Source organism: Engystomops pustulosus, chromosome 8 (assembly GCF_040894005.1).
Source record: "Engystomops pustulosus chromosome 8, aEngPut4.maternal, whole genome shotgun sequence".
NCBI classification, from domain to species: Eukaryota; Metazoa; Chordata; class Amphibia; order Anura; family Leptodactylidae; genus Engystomops; species Engystomops pustulosus.
The window spans coordinates 36,108,726-36,128,198 of NC_092418.1; the positions used below are offsets into that span (position 1 = coordinate 36,108,726).

General features: G+C 39.1%; 1 protein-coding gene across 2 annotated transcripts in view; it reads left to right on the forward strand.

Annotated features, from left to right (window-relative positions):
- MYH11 (myosin heavy chain 11) overlaps nt 1-19,264 on the forward strand; it is a 65,019-nt gene extending 45,755 nt beyond the window's left edge. For both annotated transcript variants that reach the window (XM_072120655.1, XM_072120656.1), the window contains 29 exons: nt 279-452; nt 543-716; nt 818-932; nt 1,056-1,249; nt 2,917-3,038; nt 3,213-3,282; nt 3,445-3,605; nt 4,104-4,212; nt 4,342-4,473; nt 4,555-4,761; nt 4,885-5,022; nt 5,554-5,677; nt 5,969-6,140; nt 6,351-6,563; nt 7,149-7,293; nt 7,569-7,775; nt 7,855-7,959; nt 8,062-8,214; nt 8,368-8,616; nt 8,699-8,911; nt 9,084-9,296; nt 9,490-9,651; nt 9,740-9,868; nt 9,953-10,041; nt 10,496-10,619; nt 10,697-10,905; nt 11,182-11,290; nt 12,009-12,181; nt 18,311-19,264. In XM_072120655.1, coding sequence (XP_071976756.1) covers nt 279-452; nt 543-716; nt 818-932; nt 1,056-1,249; nt 2,917-3,038; nt 3,213-3,282; nt 3,445-3,605; nt 4,104-4,212; nt 4,342-4,473; nt 4,555-4,761; nt 4,885-5,022; nt 5,554-5,677; nt 5,969-6,140; nt 6,351-6,563; nt 7,149-7,293; nt 7,569-7,775; nt 7,855-7,959; nt 8,062-8,214; nt 8,368-8,616; nt 8,699-8,911; nt 9,084-9,296; nt 9,490-9,651; nt 9,740-9,868; nt 9,953-10,041; nt 10,496-10,619; nt 10,697-10,905; nt 11,182-11,290; nt 12,009-12,181; nt 18,311-18,452 — 4,527 coding nt within the window. In that variant the 3' untranslated portion in view covers nt 18,453-19,264. The remainder of the gene's footprint in view (nt 1-278; nt 453-542; nt 717-817; nt 933-1,055; nt 1,250-2,916; nt 3,039-3,212; nt 3,283-3,444; nt 3,606-4,103; nt 4,213-4,341; nt 4,474-4,554; nt 4,762-4,884; nt 5,023-5,553; nt 5,678-5,968; nt 6,141-6,350; nt 6,564-7,148; nt 7,294-7,568; nt 7,776-7,854; nt 7,960-8,061; nt 8,215-8,367; nt 8,617-8,698; nt 8,912-9,083; nt 9,297-9,489; nt 9,652-9,739; nt 9,869-9,952; nt 10,042-10,495; nt 10,620-10,696; nt 10,906-11,181; nt 11,291-12,008; nt 12,182-18,310) is intronic.
- The last annotated feature ends 209 nt before the right edge of the window (nt 19,265-19,473 follow it).

The following is a 19,473-nucleotide window of genomic DNA, read 5'->3' on the forward strand; positions in this document are numbered from 1 at the left end:
GTGCAGTCAATGGGTAGTTTGAAGCACTATCCATACACCCCTATGCTAGAGAAATAACAATCTGTAGTTCATTCTACATGTGTTTTCCTAAAAAAAAAAAACATAGGTCCTGATAATGCTCATGCGAATCTGTTAAAGATCCACAGCTGAAATCTCCGGCACAAATTACTACCATAGATTCTCTTATAAATATATATATGGCTTGACCTTAAAGAGTAAATATTTGATTATTCCATGGCATATTGTATTTTTTTTCATTAGTTATAACTTTATTTTAGGTTAACTCATTTGAGCAGCTCTGCATCAACTACACCAACGAAAAACTGCAGCAGCTGTTCAACCACACTATGTTCATTCTGGAGCAAGAGGAATATCAAAGAGAAGGCATTGAATGGAACTTCATTGACTTTGGTCTAGATTTGCAACCTTGCATAGAGCTCATTGAAAGACCTGTAAGTCATTTGTAATCTGTAATGTAGTTTTTGAAAAAGATGAAAAGTATCATATAGTTTGTAATATTTTTTTATTTCTTGTATTCATAGAACAACCCACCTGGTGTGTTAGCTCTTCTGGATGAAGAATGCTGGTTCCCCAAAGCTACAGATGTCTCATTTGTCGAGAAACTGTTCACAGAACAAGGCAACCACATTAAATTTCAAAAACCCAAGCAACTGAAGGTTAAAACAATCTTCACCCTTGTTCACTATGCTGGAAAGGTATGACTAATATCTAGAATGATATGATGCACTGCAAACATCTTTTACTAATTTGGAAACAATGCAGGACATTTACCAAAATGTTGCATGGTCTTCTGTAGGTGGATTATGATGCCACGTCTTGGCTAACCAAGAACATGGACCCTCTGAATGACAATGTAACTTCATTATTGAACCAGTCATCGGATAAATTTGTTGCAGACCTATGGAAAGATGGTATGACATGGATTTTATCACAATTACGGTTATTCCAAACAGCAGTTAAACATAGTGGATGTTCTCCTATTTTTTCATTGTCAAGGAAATATAAGTGATGATATGAATTCCAATGTTTCTTAGTTGACCGTATTGTTGGGTTGGACCAGATGGCAAAAATGACTGAAAGTTCCCTACCAAGTGCTTCAAAGACCAAAAAAGGCATGTTCCGTACTGTCGGCCAACTTTACAAGGAGCAACTGGGCAAACTAATGACTACACTGAGAAACACCAATCCAAACTTTGTCCGTTGTATTATTCCAAATCACGAGAAACGGGTAAATACATTCTGGACCCTTACTTGATATGTATATTAACTGTATCATTATGTGTTAAATTGTCAAAATTAGGGTTATATAATTTAGAATAAAACTCTGCTGAGGGGTAACCTAAGAACTATGTATGAATATATCTTTAAAGGATATCTATTTTTTAACCATTTGTATTTTAATAAAAAAAAATCAAAAGTGCAGATGATAACAGTGGACAATGTACAGGCAGTCCCCGGGTTACATACAAGATAGGTTCTGTAGGTTTGTTCTTAAGTTGAATTTGTATTTAAGTCGAAACTGTATATTTTATAATTGTAGCCCCACATAAATTTTTTTAGGTCTTTATTACAACTGTGAATACCAAACAGAGATAACCCAATCCTCAATGTAAAACTCCTATTACTTTATTACAACTGGTATTTAAAAATGTTGGATTGTCATAAGAACCAGGATTAACAATAAAGCTTCATTGCTGACACCTTTGATAACTGTTATAGCTGATTATTGTAGTCTAAGGCTAAAGTCTGGTAAATTACCAACATCCAGAGGTCCGTTTGTAACTAGGGGTCGTTTATAAGTCGGGTTTTCTTAAGTAGGGCACTGCCTGTACTTTATAAAAGTAAAAAAACACTTCACTATCCTATTTTTCACTCCCTTCTAGTTAGCAGTGTACAATGGGTACATAAAGTATTTAGGCCCTTTACATTTTTAACTCTTTGTTTCATTGCAGCCAATTGGAAAGATCGAAAAGTTTTTTTTCTCTGTACCCCTCCTTGACAGAAAAAAACAGAAATGTAGATATTAATGTAGATAAATGTAAGGTTATGCACCTGGGGGGTAATAATCCACATACAACATATGTCCTTGGGGGAGTAAATCTGGGGGAATCCCTTGTTGACCTGGGTGACTATTAGATTATAGATAAAAAAATAGCATGCAATGTCAGTCAACTGCCTTTAAAGTTAGCAAGATTTTGTCATGTATCAAAAGTGTTCTGGACTCTCGGGATAGTTTGGTAATATTACCACCGTACAATACATTGCTTCAGCTTCACCTGGAATATGCCTTCCAATTCTGGGCATCAGCCCATAAATAGGAGGCCCCGGAGCTGGAGAGGGTACAACAAAGAGCCACAAAAATGTTTAAGGGTATGGAGGGTCTTAATTATAAGGAAAGATTACAATTATTAGATTTATTTAGTCTCAAAAATAGAAGGGGGACATGAGTTATAAAATATATAAATGGTGAAAAGTTGTTGAAGGTTAAATTACATCAAAAGACAAGGAGGGAGGGGGGGGGGGAAGGTTTAATCTCCAGAGACAACAAGGCTTCTTTCCTGTAAGAAGTGTAAATCTGTGGAATAGCCTGCCTTGAGAGCTGGACACAGCAGGAACAGCAGAGAGCTTCAAAAAGGGTCTTCTTACATCAAAATAATATTGCTGGTTATGTTGTAATATAGAATTCTGTTCCCTTACATCCCTTCCCATCCAATCCCATCACTTTCCCTCCTTGGTTGATATTGAAGGATATATGTCTTTTTTCAACTATACTAATTATGAAACATGTTCACAAGAAGACATTGATCCAGGGATCTATTGTTGAGGATTCATGGTCAAAATGGCTGTTTTGATTTCACTGCAGTAGTGTGTCTAATATTTTCACTGTCTTTTTAGTCAGGAAAGCTTGATGCCCATCTTGTTCTGGAACAGTTGAGGTGCAATGGTGTCTTAGAAGGCATCAGAATCTGTCGCCAAGGATTTCCCAACAGAATCGTCTTCCAGGAATTCCGTCAAAGGTAAATCCAATATGAACTCCATTGCTTAGAGCATGAGTAAATTATAGTAGAATCCAATATGATAGGTTATATGTGACAGTCTACTATATGGACTTTATGCAGGTTAATGGCACACTATTGTAACAAAAATAAAGATAATTTACAATATTTCTTCATGTATTATTTTTTTTAAAGATATGAAATCCTTGCTGCTGGCTCTATCCCTAAAGGCTTTATGGATGGAAAACAGGCCTGCGTACTCATGGTAAGTAAATGTGACACAGAGTAGTAAGTGAGTAAAGAAGTAGAATAGAATAAAAGTAGCTGGTAGCAACCAAACTGGGTTCATTTTTAATTTTCTAATTAGTTGCTAACAGTTACCATGGATTGTTCCCTTTAACCCGTTTCTATTTTTTTTCTCTATCAGATCAAAGCCTTAGAACTTGACCCCAATCTGTACAGAGTTGGTCAAAGTAAGATATTCTTCAGGACAGGTGTCCTTGCTCACCTAGAAGAAGAACGAGACTTGAAGATCACAGATATAATCATTTCTTTCCAGGCTCAAAGTCGTGGTTTCCTTGCAAGAAAGTAAGTAATAAGTAAACCAAACTCTAAACCTAGATAAGACATATAAAACGACATACACATAAGTAGGTATATTCAGATGCCAAAATCTTAGAACCATGAGAACTTGTCAAGCTACTATAGTACTTTGTCACACTAGTTATCTTAAAGGGCATATCCCATAGGCATCCTTATCAACTATAGACAAGATAGTTTATGGTGGCTGGAGTTCCCAACACTGAAGCCCCCACCAATTGTCCGCCATTTCCCATTTGAATGAATGTGCACCCCATTTACAGCCTACAGGACTGAAGAAGACAGCTAGCACTGTACTGGACTATGTACATTAGTTCCACTGACTGTGTTACTGTAGTCGCCCTTTCCTATGACCAGTAAGATACAAATATTGGGATTTTCAGCAGTCAGACACTTGTTACCCCGTGAATAGTGCTACCTACTTGCATTAGGTATGTATTTATATATGTTACATACCTGAATTTTTAATATGTTTCCCACCCACAGGGCGTTTGCAAAGAGACAACAACAACTTACGGCAATGAAGGTCATTCAGAGAAATTGTGCTGCTTACCTGAAGCTCAGAAACTGGCAATGGTGGAGACTGTTCACTAAGGTAATCTTCTAAAATCTTAACTTTGAAAAATATTTTATATTCTTGACTATTGTTATGTGGTCATTTGACAGAAGGTTTTCTGATTTAAGTACAAATTTGCTACAAGGCTTATCGTAACTATGCTTTCAGGTGAAACCTCTACTGCAAGTGACCCGTCAGGAAGAAGAGATGCAAGCCAAAGATGATGAGCTTCAGAGAGTCAATGAGAGGTACCACAAAACAGAGCTTGAATTGAAGGAGATTCAGATGAAGCATGTCCAGGTATATGGAAACCACAAAAAGTTTTAGATCACATTTAGTCTTTCATTATGGCTTTAACCATGGTTCTGTACTCTTGTCTAGTTGACAGAAGAGAAGAATCTACTCCAAGAGCAACTTCAGGCTGAGACTGAGCTGTATGCTGAGGCCGAAGAATTAAGGATAAGATTGCAAGCCAAGAAACAAGAACTGGAGGAGATTCTTCATGAAATGGAAGCCAGAATAGAAGAAGAAGAGGAACAAAACCAGCAACTACAAGGGGAGAAGAAGAAGATGTTGCAGCAGATGCAGGTAATGTAGCATTTGTCATCTTCTTTCATCCTCTCCTTGTTTTCGGAGGCACCTCAGGTGTTTTCCTCAAAATAGGTATATAATATATAGTTAAGTATCATGATATAATGGTTTCCACGGCAGGACCTGGAGGAACAATTAGAAGAAGAGGAAGCAGCCAGACAAAAACTACAGCTGGAGAAAGTGACAGCAGAAGCCAAGATCAAAAAATTGGAAGATGATGTTCTTTTAATGGACGATCATAACAACAAGTTAACTAAGGTAAAGATTTTTTAAAGTGATATCAACGTCACTTTTTACCAACATATCTTGTACAATAAGATAGAAGAAATCCAGAAAAGTTAAAAGTTCTTCATTCTTTTATTGCAAATCCATATTTAAATTAAGGTGCTTGATACAAAGTACTAATATCCATACAAAACAGCTCCATGCCAACATATATTAACAACATATATTAGTAAACATAATGGGGGTTATTTATTATTAGACTAACTCCATGGGGCGGTTCTATGTCTATTTTTGGGGCTCCGTTGCCAATCAGATTCATTAAAGTGGCTTTGGCCCTTTAATAAATGTTCTCTTTTATGAGACTCTTTGCAAAAGTCTCAAGTCATAAATGTGGCTTTGCTTGGTAGTTCTATGTTTATGCCAGATTAATGAAGAGGTGTATATAGTCCTGTGAGACTTTTTAGCAGTGAAAAGTCTCAAAAACCCTCAATGTGACTACTTTGAGACCTTTTTACTTCTAAAAAGCCCAGGAAAACCAATGATACCCCCAATGTTTGTATCTAGGAGAGAAAGTTGCTTGAGGAAAGAGTAAACGACCTGACATCTAACTTGGCAGAAGAGGAAGAAAAAGCGAAGAACTTGACAAAATTAAAAAATAAACATGAATCTATGATCTCAGAACTGGAAGGTCAGTATATTTATAAGTTATTGTAAATGCATATATGCTACTGGGTATATATAAAATATGGTTTATAGAGAATTCACATGACGTCTTGGGGATTTAAGGGACCTTACCTTTAAGTTACCGGTATATCCCTTGTTTGAATGAGAAGATGTGCTGCCAACAATGATTGGGGATGAATGTTATCGCTTGTGCTATGTAAAAGACCATTTAGGAATGCCGTAACAATCAAGATAATGAATGGAGAAGCAACTGAATGGCATCATCAACTATGATCTCTTTTTGTCCTTCTGACAGTGCGCCTGAAGAAGGAAGAGAAAAGCAGACAGGAGCTCGAGAAGGTTAAGAGAAAGCTGGAAGGAGATGCTAGTGACCTTAATGAACAAATTGCTGAGTTGCAAGCACAGATCGCGGAGCTCAAACAGCAATTGGCTAAGAAAGAAGAGGAGCTGCAGGCTGCCCTTGCCAGGTGACTAATTTAAATCAACTGGTCTTACAGTGTTGGAAAAATGAACTAGTGGTGTGGTGTTAGTAAAGAGTTAACTGTTATTACAAGTAGCTATAAAACCTTTTAGGTATCTAGGTTGTGTTCATTTGTAGCAAGATATTGTAATTTGCAGTGGTACCTTATTAACCACCTCGATAATCTCAATTTGACTCCATTTTTTATCACTTCAAGGTTGGAAGATGAACTTGCCCAGAAAAATAATGCTTTGAAAAAAATTAGAGAATTGGAAACTCATATCTCTGACCTTCAGGAAGATTTGGAATCGGAAAGATCAGCAAGAAACAAGGCCGAGAAGCAAAAGAGAGACTTAGGTGAAGAGTTGGAAGCACTGAAGACGGAGCTGGAAGATACACTCGACAGCACGGCAACACAACAAGAACTCCGGTGAGTGTGACCCAAAATCAGTTCATTTATTGTAGATGGCAGAAAAGTGATAAAGCAGTAAGACAATGAAACTAAACATTTGTGACATTTGCCTTGTGTTAACAAATTGCATTATCATGAATGAATGGAGCATTGAGCCCCTTTAGTAGGATCTCCATCTCTCAGACATTTAGTTTGTATCCTAGACATATATGTTGTAAAGGTCTTTTATTGGAATATGCCTTTAAGGAGTGGTGTAACTGCCTGGGGGGGGGGAGGGCATACCTCCATTTACCTTGAAGCCTCAACTTTTCTAATATATGAATGGCCAGTCCGCTCTAGGCAATTATATCAATTTAATTTACACATATAAGAAGCGATAGATGTAGTTATGTCACAATGTAAAATTCATGCAAAAATGCCCCTTGACTAATTTGCACATGAAAAACTTTTTCATGTAAATCTCATGGTCCATTTGATGTGGTGACATATGTGAGTTATTAGTTATGGTTGACTTATATCTATAATTGTAGATTTCAGAAGGCAGATTGATTGCAGACCTATGTTATGTGTATAATACTTCATAATGTATTCACTTCATCACAGAGCAAAGAGAGAACAGGAGGTAACAGTACTAAAGAGGGCATTGGAAGAGGAGACGAGATCACACGAAGCTCAGGTCCAAGAGATGAGACAGAAGCATACTCAAGCTGTCGAAGAGATAACAGAACAACTGGAACAAGTGAAGAGGGTAAGAATTCTGTATTATTATTTAATTTAGAAAAATCTATAATTGAAGATTATTTTGTAGGTTGATTCAGGTCTTTGACACTTCTTGTCAACCTTGTTTTATCATTGTTCCTTAAACTGTTCCATTATTGTCAGCATCACATCATCTATCACTATGGTGCTGACAGTGATGCATTTTAGGCCTCCTTAATAATAATTGATAATCCAACATGATTGTTTTGTAAGCTTTTTTGCAAAAAATACCCAAAAGAAACTCATATTTCATGTCTTTCCAAGGTCAAAGTCAACTTGGAAAAGAGCAAACAAGGTTTGGAGAAGGAGAACTCAGAGCTCACGATCGAGATCAGGACACTAAGTCAGGCCAGGCAAGATGTGGAGCATAAGAAGAAGAAGCTTGAAGTTCAATTGCAAGAACTGCAGTCTAAATATGCCGATGGAGAACGGGCCAGGAACGAGCTGACCGAAAAATCACATAGAGTACAGGTACTAAGCACTCTCATCTTTGGATATCAGTTTACAGTTACCTCTTTTGCTTTACTGAAGAGTTTTCTTAAACCTTTAGGTGGAATTGGAAAATGTCACTGTCCTATTAAGCGAAGCAGAAACAAAATCCATCAAACTTTCCAAAGATGTTGCAAGCTTGTCATCACAGCTCCAGGACAGCCAGGCAAGATTTGTTTATATATATCAGTTTAAAATATTACTCCCCAAGTACGTTACTTTTAGTGATCTTATATATGTACACAGATTAATAGACTTGACTTTGTAGGAGTTGCTCCAAGAAGAGACTCGTCAGAAGTTAAATGTGACCACCAAGCTCCGTCAAGTGGAGGATGAGAAGAACAGCCTTCAAGAACAACTAGATGAGGAAACAGAGGCCAAGCAGAACCTTGAACGCCACATTTCCACACTGAATATCCAGGTAATTGATCTGTAATTATGCTATAATTCATGAATAAGAAGATAGCATGGATCATTTGTCTGTGTTGTATGAGAAAATATTTGGTGTATGGAGAAGAGAATTTTCGTTTCTGAAAATTTGGGATGCAAAATTTGTTTTCTCTTCCTATTCCAGCTCTCAGACTCCAAGAGAAAACTTCAAGAATTTACCGCCACAATAGAATCAATGGAAGAAGGCAAGAAAAAATTCCAGAGAGATATTGAGTCCATGACCCAACAGTTTGAAGAGAAAGCTGCTGCTTATGACAAGTTGGAAAAGACCAAGACTCGCCTACAGCAAGAGCTTGATGACTTAATAGTTGACTTGGACAATCAACGACAACTTGTATCTAACCTGGAGAAGAAACAGAAGAAATTTGACCAGGTTTGTCACAGTTCATCATACTACCATTTGGACTATGTAATGACTTCAGATAGGTAGCTGACTATTCATAATATGTTTGCAGATGTTGGCAGAGGAGAAAAACATCTCATCAAAATATGCAGATGAGAGGGACAGAGCTGAGGCTGAAGCCAGAGAGAAAGAAACCAAAGCTCTATCCCTTGCCAGAGCTCTTGACGAAGCCTTACAGGCCAAGGAAGAACTTGAGAGAGTTAATAAACTACTTAAGACTGAGATGGAAGACTTGGTCAGCTCCAAGGATGATGTAGGCAAGAATGTAAGTAACATAGGAAATTGAACTAAAATTTACAAAAAAAAACAACAAATAACCAAATGGGCCAAAATACGATCGTGTGCTATACAATTCCCGGTGCGATCCCGGAAAACCCTACGGAAATGTGGCCGCGGAACCTTAGTAAATAAGCCCCTATGTGTTTTTTTCTATCCAGGTCCATGATTTGGAGAAATCCAAGCGAGCCCTTGAACAACAAGTTGAAGAGATGAAGACGCAGCTGGAGGAATTGGAGGACGAGCTTCAGGCAACAGAAGATGCCAAGCTTAGACTTGAAGTCAACATGCAGGCCCTTAAAGCCCAATTTGAAAGAGACTTACAAGCAAGAGATGAACAAAATGAGGAGAAGAGGAGGCAACTGGTCAAACAGGTAAAATATTATGTATAAAATGTATAAATATAATAGTAAAACATTTATAAGTTTTTTTTTAATGTAATGATTGATTGCTATCACAGCACTAGAGTAGTCATCAGTGATCACAACATTGTAGGATTTCAGGCCATATGAGATGGACATATATCTTTATTCAGCACTACAAACCATGTTATTGTCAATTTCTAAGGTCCATGAGTATGAAACAGAACTGGAAGATGAACGGAAACAGAGGACAGTGGCAGCTGCAGCCAAGAAGAAGTTAGAAGTTGACCTTAAAGACTTGGAAGGACAAGTTGACTTTGCCAACAAAGGCCGGGATGAAGCTATCAAACAACTTAGGAAGTTGCAGGTCAGCAGGAGGAATTACAACATTATTAACATTGCCAACACCAATAACATTCAAAAATCATTACAAATCCCCAATATATCCCTTTTAGGGTCAAATGAAAGATTTCCAGAGAGATTTGGATGATGCTCGTGCTGCACGAGAGGAGATCTTTGCAACGGCTAGAGAAAATGAGAAGAAGGCCAAGAACTTAGAAGCTGAACTCATGCAACTGCAAGAGGTAACAAATTGGTTGTTGTTTAGAAATGAAAATTTAATGGAGTGATATAGTCCCAGGACATCATAGATGATTTAACTCTTCTAGGATTTGGCTGCTGCTGAGAGAGCAAGAAAACAAGCTGAGTTGGAGAAAGAGGAACTTGCAGAAGAACTTGCAGGAAGTGCATCAGGAAAGTAAGTGGAAGCATTTAAAGAATTAAAATACAATAATATTAATAATAGTGTTTTCGGATTTTTTTGACTATGGACAGGTCGTCATATCGTATTGAGGAGGTTGCAACAAATCACAACTGCTTCCGGTGCTATAACTATTGAATGGAACAAGGATACACCTCCATTCTATTTGTAGTGGCCAAGTCAGGTTATTACAACTCAGCTTTTATTTAATGAAAAAAACAACAACTTTTATTAGTTTATTGTTAGTGTTCTTGTTAAAAGGATGTTCATCCAGGAAGTTTTGAGGCCACCATATTTGGATTCCTTATTATGGGCCAGTTGTTTTCATTTGCCTTCTTGTAGATAGGCACTGCAGGTTTATATCGGACATGATGGACCTTTGTCTTTGAATATTTTTCTAAATCAACAAAGTAACTTAGATTGAACAATGTCAATAATTTCATGCTTAAAGGTCCAGCCTCTTGGATGACAAGCGTCGTCTGGAAGCCAGAATCTCACAGCTGGAGGAGGAATTAGAAGAGGAACAGACCAACATCGAGGGCATGAGTGATCGAATGAGGAAAGCAGTGCAGCAGGTAGGTATAAGGACAATGGCTCTCATTATATGAGAATGGCGTTAGATTTATTAGGTATTGTGTATATTGGCTTGCAGGCAGAGCAACTTAACAATGAATTGGCAGCTGAACGTAGCACCGCACAGAAGAACGAGAGTGCGCGCCAACAGCTGGAGAGGCAGAACAAAGAACTCAAGAGCAAACTGCAAGAAATGGAGGGAAGCGTCAAGTCCAAATTCAAGTCCACTATCTCTGCATTGGAAGCTAAAATATCACAACTTGAGGAACAATTAGAACAGGAAGCCAGGTATACACTTTATAGACAATCTATTAAGGATATCTGTTTCCTCAGTTGATCTTCTATTATATGACTTCACATTTATGACAGTTGCACAAAGTAATCCCGTAGCATAAAGTTATAGTGTTGACCACCACAATCTCTCGATCATCTTCCATTCTAATGTACAAAAGTAGTTCATTTCACAACAGCACCCCCTACTGGGCTAAGCTGTAGTCTTTAGTGTTTCCTCTTCATATCGATGTCACTGATACTTACCATGGTTATTTAACTTATCGATTTCAGAGACAAACAAACATCATTGAAGACACTAAAACAAAAAGACAAAAAGCTTAAGGAAGCTCTGCTGCAAGTTGAAGATGAAAGGAAGCAGGCCGAGCAGTACAAGGAACAGGTGAACTCATGTCAACACCTTTAAGTGATTAGATATAACAATCCGGGGTTCCTTTATTGGCTTCTACCTAGGATACATGAATCTATCTCAAGCATCATTTTTTGCGGCAGTTTTTATAACAGGTTTACTTCAGAGCTGCAATTCTCCCAATCAAAATTTCAGAGTACTGCATTCCCTCTGTGTTAGTTTACAATCTTAGGCAGAGGTGGATTAAGGGTGCAATGGACCCTGGGCTGTATGAATTTTATAGCCTCTACAAGTCTAGAATTCACTTCCTACATATGCTACTAGAATCACGCTTCTTGTGGACCTTTGAGGGGCCTGAAATGACTCTTGTGTACATGTGTATTGAGAGTGTATGAGGATGTAAGAGGATTTCATGGGTAAAGGTCCGTCTCAGTTTAAAATTTGGTGGGTGGTTTCGGTGGCCATGGGCCCCAGGCTGCCGCCTAAACTGCCTATATTCCGCTAATCTGCTACTGACCTTAGGCTACCTGGATGTGCAGTTTTACGAAATGCAAACTACGCATGAGCCCATAGAAGTGAATGAGGACATGAGATAGCTGTAGATAATACGGTAACTCATGTTCTTCTTTCCTCTTCGTGTGCATGAGCTCAAAGCCACCACATCACGTGGATTCTTCAGTGTAGACTTTTTACTGAGCTCAAATATTCTCCAAAGCTGATATGTTTATGTCCCTATTTTTTCATATTTTAGGCCGAAAAGGGAAATGTAAAACAGAAGCAATTGAAACGGCAGCTGGAGGAGGCTGAGGAAGAAACACAACGTCTTAATGCTGCCCGCAGGAAATTGCAGAGGGAGTTGGATGAGGCCACAGAGAGCACTGATGCACTGACCAGGGAGCTCAGTGGACTCAAGAGCAAACTCAGGTAAGTTTGAGCAAAATTCTAGAAGTTGATTCTATATGTGAAATGTGAATTAGGTAGATCGATATGATCAGCTGTCGGGGCCGACCTGTGGTTTTACCGACACATCTGTAGCCCAGTCCGACCCTGGATATAACGGAGTTGTTGCCTCCAGCTATATCACTTCTTGGATTTTTGTGCATAGAAATATTAAAGCTGGTGTGAAGGGACATTGGCCAATGTTCTCTCTACTCAACATCATATGTAAACATAACCAGAAAACATAACAAGAAACTTTACCAGGGTAAGTACAATATGGGCCACCCTATTAGGGTCTTGTCCTTACCTTGAAGAAGTCTCTTATTATTAGTGACCAACCCCTTTAACTACAGATGCTACCTCAATAACATGGTTACATTTATTTAACCAAGTGCAGGTCCTGATCTCGGAGTTGTTCCAAATGCTCCTCTGCCACGTAAGAATAAACTAGTCTCATAAACGCAACGTGATCAGTAGGTCAACAATTTAGCATTAGAGTCCGATAGCTTCAAGGAGATATAATGAATTTGTGTTCCCTAGTTGATGCATAATAATGTGTATTTACATTATATTTGTCTTGATATGACCTAATTATGAGAAGATTGGGAGCAGACATAAGAGATTTCCCATATAAGATGATCAAGCCGCAGGGAATTTAAGGCCGTATTTGCTTGTTATTCCTTCAAATCCCTTATTAGAACACATTATCAGGGGAGTGGAGTCTGCCAGTAAGTTGTGCCAGAGTTATCTAACATCATATCATTTACATTACCTTGTATGGTCAAAGGCATTAAGCTTTAAACCAAGAAAAGAATGTCGGTCAGTAAAATTATACAAAAGCTTAAAAGGCAACTAGAAAGCTATTTCTCTGGTGTCACTGGGTGATTGACCTCATTAAACCCACAGTGTTAGTGTAGGGAGAGCTTCAGTAGCTGGAAAGTATTCAGGGACTTCTCTATGACATTAAAGGGGTTGTCCGAGAGCGTAAAAAAAGCCTTGGTGGCCTGGAGGGGGCTGGTTAAAAAAATAAACATTTACTTACCTCCACTGTCCCTCCCAGCGGCCCACAGGTGCACGAAACGAGTTGGCCAGCCATGCCTACCCGGCAGCTTCAGTGATGGCTTCCGTGGCCCTGCTTGTTTACAAGGGCACGGACCAGAGAGAGGACAGCGTGGGATGCAAGTAGGGACCGCAGAGGAGAAAATGTTAATTTTTTTAACCACCCACCTCCGGCCAACAATGTTTTTTTTTACGCTCTTGGACAACCCCTTTAACATAGTTCAGACCCATTGTGTCACTAAACATATTTGACTTGTTACTACTCCTAAGGGAGTTGTCCAAGTGGACCCCTGTTATTCACCCGTTAACTCCTGTACCCTGAACTTTACTGCAGGGAAACCACTAGGCCAGTATTCTCTGTTCATTGACATATGACCCAGGAGAGTAGAGAGACACCAAAACGTGCAACCAAAGGGACAGTCAGATAAGTGGTTAGAGGACAGTCCGAGGTCAGGGCAGACAATTGTGGTCAAAATCCAGTAGATGAAGCCAGTTAGAGTAGGACGACACTTAGGGGGTTATTAATCATTAGGCTGCTCCTTGTGACAGTTCTATGTCTGTTTTTGGAGCTCCCATGAGATTCATTAAAGTGGCTTTGGCCCCTAAATAAATGTTTGTTTGCTCAAAATGCTGTTTGGGATTTTTTTCTCAAAAATTCCTCCCTCAAAAAGTCCCAAAATGCATAAAAAGTTACTATGAGGCTTTTGGTAAAAGTCCCAAGTCATGAATCTGGTTTTGCACAGCGTTGCATTAGCAGCAGTTCTATGTTCTATATGGTGGAGATAGCCCTGTAAGACTTTTTAGCAGTGAAAAGTCCCAAAAAAAACCTCAATGCGATTTTTTTGAGACTTTTTTAAGCCAAAAAACCAATGATAAATAACCCCTTTAAAGTTTATAACCAAGAGTACACAACGTCTTCCGATTCAATTTTTGACATGTCACTACGATATATTAAAGGGGAGCGGCCTCTGAGTATAAAAAATACAGAATGACGCGACTCATAGGATTGCCCCTGAAGCCCTGATCAATTTAGTAGTTTCTTTTAAGTCCATCCACGTGTTATGGCGTCAGGAAATTTATATGTAAATTAGCTCATATTAGCCAAGGGGGAGGTGACCCTTAATAGGAGCTAATTCACATTTAAACTTTGGCGGGCCGTATCTTTTGAAAGGGTGGACGGATCTTTATGGATTATTGATCAGGGGAGCAGCAGCAATGAAATAAGTCATGTCATTCGTTATTTGTTCTTGGTGATTGGTCTAATTTAACGTTTTGAAGGGTTTATATTAGAAAAACAATGCTATATTATGTATTGTGATGTTGGTACCTTTGACATGAAGTGATTTTGTGTGGTGTGCCGGTATAACAGCTGCAGACTTTCTATTGCAGAGGGACACAGGATACTACGCAATGACTAAGCAGGTACCAACGCCTTCAATTTTGCAGCTCCTCCTAGATAGGCGTATTTCCTAACTTATCCTTTTTTAACTTTTTAAAGACACATTGAATGTCTCAGATGCAATTTGAGAGACCACATAATGTATGTCTGGACTAAAAACAAGAATTCATTAAAAAAAAAAAAACTGTAATGAAACAAAAACCAAAAATTTGGAACTATGAAACATGCAATGTGTCTTCAAACATCCACCCTTTTCCTGCAAAATCTGAAGGCTTGGACATCTATGTATGGAAACAATCTAATTGATATGAAACGATTCAGCAAATTTTAAAAAACTAACGTTCTCCACCTGTAAGGACGTATCGTAAGCAGTACATTGCACTTCACTAACTTAACACTTCTTCATTGTCATGTGGAATGTGTCCGTCATGCATGATAATGTGCACTACATGTCAGCATTAACTTGTATCCTCATTTACATGTTGACATTCTCAAAATACACCCTGGTACTGGAGTTCCTGATGACAGTCTTTTTAAAGGGTCGGAAACTGTTTCTTAAAGGGAACCCGTCATCAGAAATTGGCCTAAGAAACCATTAGTCTCTTTCATGGTGTGGCATCATCCTGAAAATCAACTTTGAAGTGAGATTAAAATTTGTTTTGCCAAGTCAAGGAGGTGGAGAGTTTAATACTGAAGTCAAGCTTTCCCTGTCCCATTTTACTGTAATTGATGGTCTTGCGTCCAAGGACATCATTGACCAGATCTCCTGAAGTCTGGTGCATGATGTCAATCACATAAGAGGAGGTGTTCAGAGGCAGGGAGAGCTTGACTTTTGTGTTAAACTCTCCGCCTCCCTGACTTTATGCATCTCACTTCAAAGTTGATTTTCTGGATGAAACCACCACACTGGGCCATGAAAGAAACATGATCTAGAATCTGTTCAACTGCTTCAAGACATACTCGTAGTGGTTTAATAGGTCAATTTATGATGACAGGTTCCCTTTAAAAGGGTTATCCTTTGAACCAGAATCTCCCACATTTCAACAAGTCCATCCTTTAGTCTCGTATAGTCTCTGACCTGTTTGCACAGCGTAGTAGGCAATCCAGCTGTCTTCTATGTCACAGCCGATGCCTGGATAGAGAAAAGGGCTTGATCAGAAACCTGATATAGGAACAAGGCAGGAATTTTAGAGTTCAAAAAAACCTAATAACTTACACATATAGAATAAAACAACTGTCATAAGGGAAGGTTTAGAAGGATCCTATGCCATGTTGGGCTGGGGTTCCTTGGGCCCACTAGATAAAATTATACTAGGGGCTCAATATCCATCAAGCTTTGGTAGTCTAATAGTGACAACTGCTGGAACTCTGGGATCCAGTATTGGGTAAGAGCCTGGGGCCACCAAAAGATCTCCTGGTACTCTGATGGGCCAGTCCAACACTGCTCCCAGGGCCGGCACCAGCACTAGGCATACCCAGTGCCCAGGGCTTCTGGGGGGAATACATAGGCTGTACATAAGGAATCTACAGGAGGTCCGCGGGTTTTATATAAAATAACCATGAGGGGGCTGTTTGATATGATAAACAAGGGAATATTTTGGGGAACACAATTCTGTTTTAGTCACTAAATTTTTAATGTCGCCAAGTGAGTTCACTGCAAAGGGGCCTACTGAGGCTCTGTCACCCAGGGGCCTTCTGAAACCTGGAGCTGACCCTAGATGGTCCCACAAGTTGTAATTTGCAGAGTAACCTCAGTTTTCCTGCAATTTTGTATAATAAACTGGGATTTTCGCAGGGAAAAATATATACAGTACTTATAACATCTTGGTACATTGGTATCAGTATAAGCCACAAAAATAGACCATCCTGCTAATATTGCATATTATTAACTGCATCAAGAGACTTTGCATGGTCAACGCAGTAACATGACTATTGTCAGAGACAAAATGCATGCCGAAAATAAACAAAGGAACCAAACTTACTGGACTAAAACATTATAACTTAAGGTCACAGTCCATCCTGCATTCAGTTGCTACTATTCCACTTCTTATTACAGGATAATGGCATCAGTGTTTCTGCAATGTATCTGTTTTCTTTTTCTCTATCACAGATACAGATATTTAAAGGAGATGTCAAACTTTATGTATCAAATGTATCAAATGTAGCAGCTTAAAGGAGTTGTCCGGGCTTTGCAAAAACTATATAACCGGCCAGGGGGAGGGGTTTTGGGGTTGTAAAAACTAGAAAAAAAAAAGTTATCCATGCCTTCTACATCACTCTTGTTTTCCGGCGTCCCTGTTTGTTTACAAAGACAGACACGATTGCACGCTAGGTACAGCAGTGAATATAATGCTGGAAGTAGTCGGACAGCAGCGTCTATCTCTGTAAACAGACAAGGGGCACGCGACGACAGAGGAGGTAAGCATAGCTTTTTTTTGTAGTTTTTTTACAGGCCAGTTACATCGTTTTTGAAAAGCCTGGACAACTCCTTTAAGGGTGGTTGGAAGTAAGAGGGTAAATGTTTAAAGATACAGTGCAAATTGTGCCCTCTACTGGATCAGACAGGATTGCAGTTCCCTTCTTGTTGGTCTCGTCCTTAGACTGACTTCCCAAATTGGACTTAAAGTTGGACTCCCACTTTAAACAAATACTTTTTTTTCTTTGCATTATAAAATGTACAACAACTTTGTTGTAAAACATTGAAAATACAACTTTTCAATATACTTTCTGCTCTATTCCTTATGGTTTGTAAGATGTGACTAAATCTGATCCTGTGATGGACACACCAGTGGTTAGAGTCACATCACATTTACCAGAGGTCTGTCCCTGTATCCCTATGTGTCTATCACATGACCAGGACAGATGTCACAATCCACCAGAACCCCCTAGAAGTAAATAATGAACACTTTTAAGCAGAAATCTTAAAAAACTTGAGTTATTGATACAGAAAGCATATAGGAAACTTTAATGATTTTTCGCAATTTTTAGAAATAATAATATTGCTTAAAATAAAATTAAAACTTAAACAGACAAATTTTTGACTATAGGGAGGAATTTACCATACGCTGGGGCTCATGGGCCGCTGTATGATAAAAGGCCACTACTCCGTGTCCCGGCCAGATACATCAAGAGGTTTAGACCACTCAAAATATGCCTCAGGCAGCGCCGGACCTGGAGTATTCTTGCATAAAAACCTGCGAATGAAACTGCAGGTTTTTAAAAAGTACCAGCCCATTCCTTCGGTGACCACACCCCTCTATTGCATAGTCCTGATAATAATTTTTAAATTCTGCGGTTTGTCCAAATCAGTCGGGTTGTCCAGCGGCCTTGTCCCCAGATTTGTGTTGCATGAAAGCCGGCGCCAATGCGCCACAATCCGATCTCGTGCGCCAAAAACCCGGGCCAATATAGCGCAAAATGAAAAAAAAAAAATCAGGAAACCCGACGGAAATGCATCCAACGGACCCTTAGTAAATGTGCCCCAATGTCTGCATTTGACCATTTTGATGATGATCTATGGACAGATTAGACATTCCTTTAAATATTCATGACTACGGGCCAGTAACTCAGATACAATCTTCTATTTCCTAGCAGCGATGGATAATATAAGCAGCTCAATATAAAACAGGTCTAATAGTTGTTCTTGCATCTGGCAGGAGGGGGAATGAACCGGCATCATTTGCCCCACCTCGACGATCCACAGGGAACAGAAGAGCTGTAGAAAACGCAGCCGACGGCTCCGAGGAAGACGCCGAATCGCGAGATGCAGATTACAACGGAACCAAAGCTAGTGAATAATCCTACTCCTTATCACGTCACGTGCCTTTGGACTGTATCACAACTTTATTTATCCCCCCCCTCTCCCTTCAATCCATGAGGCGTCTGCCATTGCTCCAGGCTGTCCTGGCAATGTGCACCAACACTGCGCCCATCTACCGCAGCACAGAAGCCATGCAGAAGGTCAAACCACTACTAAAATGAAGACATCTACTCTCCACACAGCAGCTGTCACAGTGCGACTGTCTCGAGACTGTCTCCAACACTGGCTTGCTCTAAGACGAAGGTTCAGCTTCCCAGTGTGTACTTCTAGTGGTGAAGGGCAGCTGAATTTCGTCGTCCACCCAGTCTAGAAAAGGGGAATGGGAATGTGAAACCCAAGAGGACTTGTTGAGATCTTACCATCGTTTCGACTCCCATGATTCACTGGTTGACACAAAGGAAATGTTCTTGCTTATTTTGTCAATCCTTTTCTGATCCAGTGTGCGACCTGTTGTTTATTCTCTCTTCTTTATGCACCAAGTGCCTTTCTGTTCACCAGTATTAAATATATTTGTTTTTTAAAAAATAAATAAATTCCGATGTATTACACTGTATACGTGTGCACCCTGATCGTGCTAACGCCACATCCACTCATAAAATTATACAGCACAAGATTACATAGTAGCGACCTTCTGTATTAGGTGCTTATATTCTAGGGGTAGGATTATCGAGAGTGACCTTGGTTTGAACAGCAGCAAACTCCTAATCCGCCCCGTTGTGTTACTAATGTCTATTTAAATGCAATAACTTTTTCATTTGGCTTCTCTAATAAAATTCAGTTTTATTGCAAATATTATTGTTTGGTCTATTTAATGAAATGACACTAAACGAAGGAAACAAAATAAGGAAGATTTCAGTGATATTTTTACTGAACCCATTTTGGTCTATGGACACAAACAGATTGGTCTCATTTCCTGGTCTCAATGATTTTTCAGTGATTTTTAATAATAATAATCTAGAGCCATCAAATTCTGTAGCGCTTTACAGATTCTGGGGAACA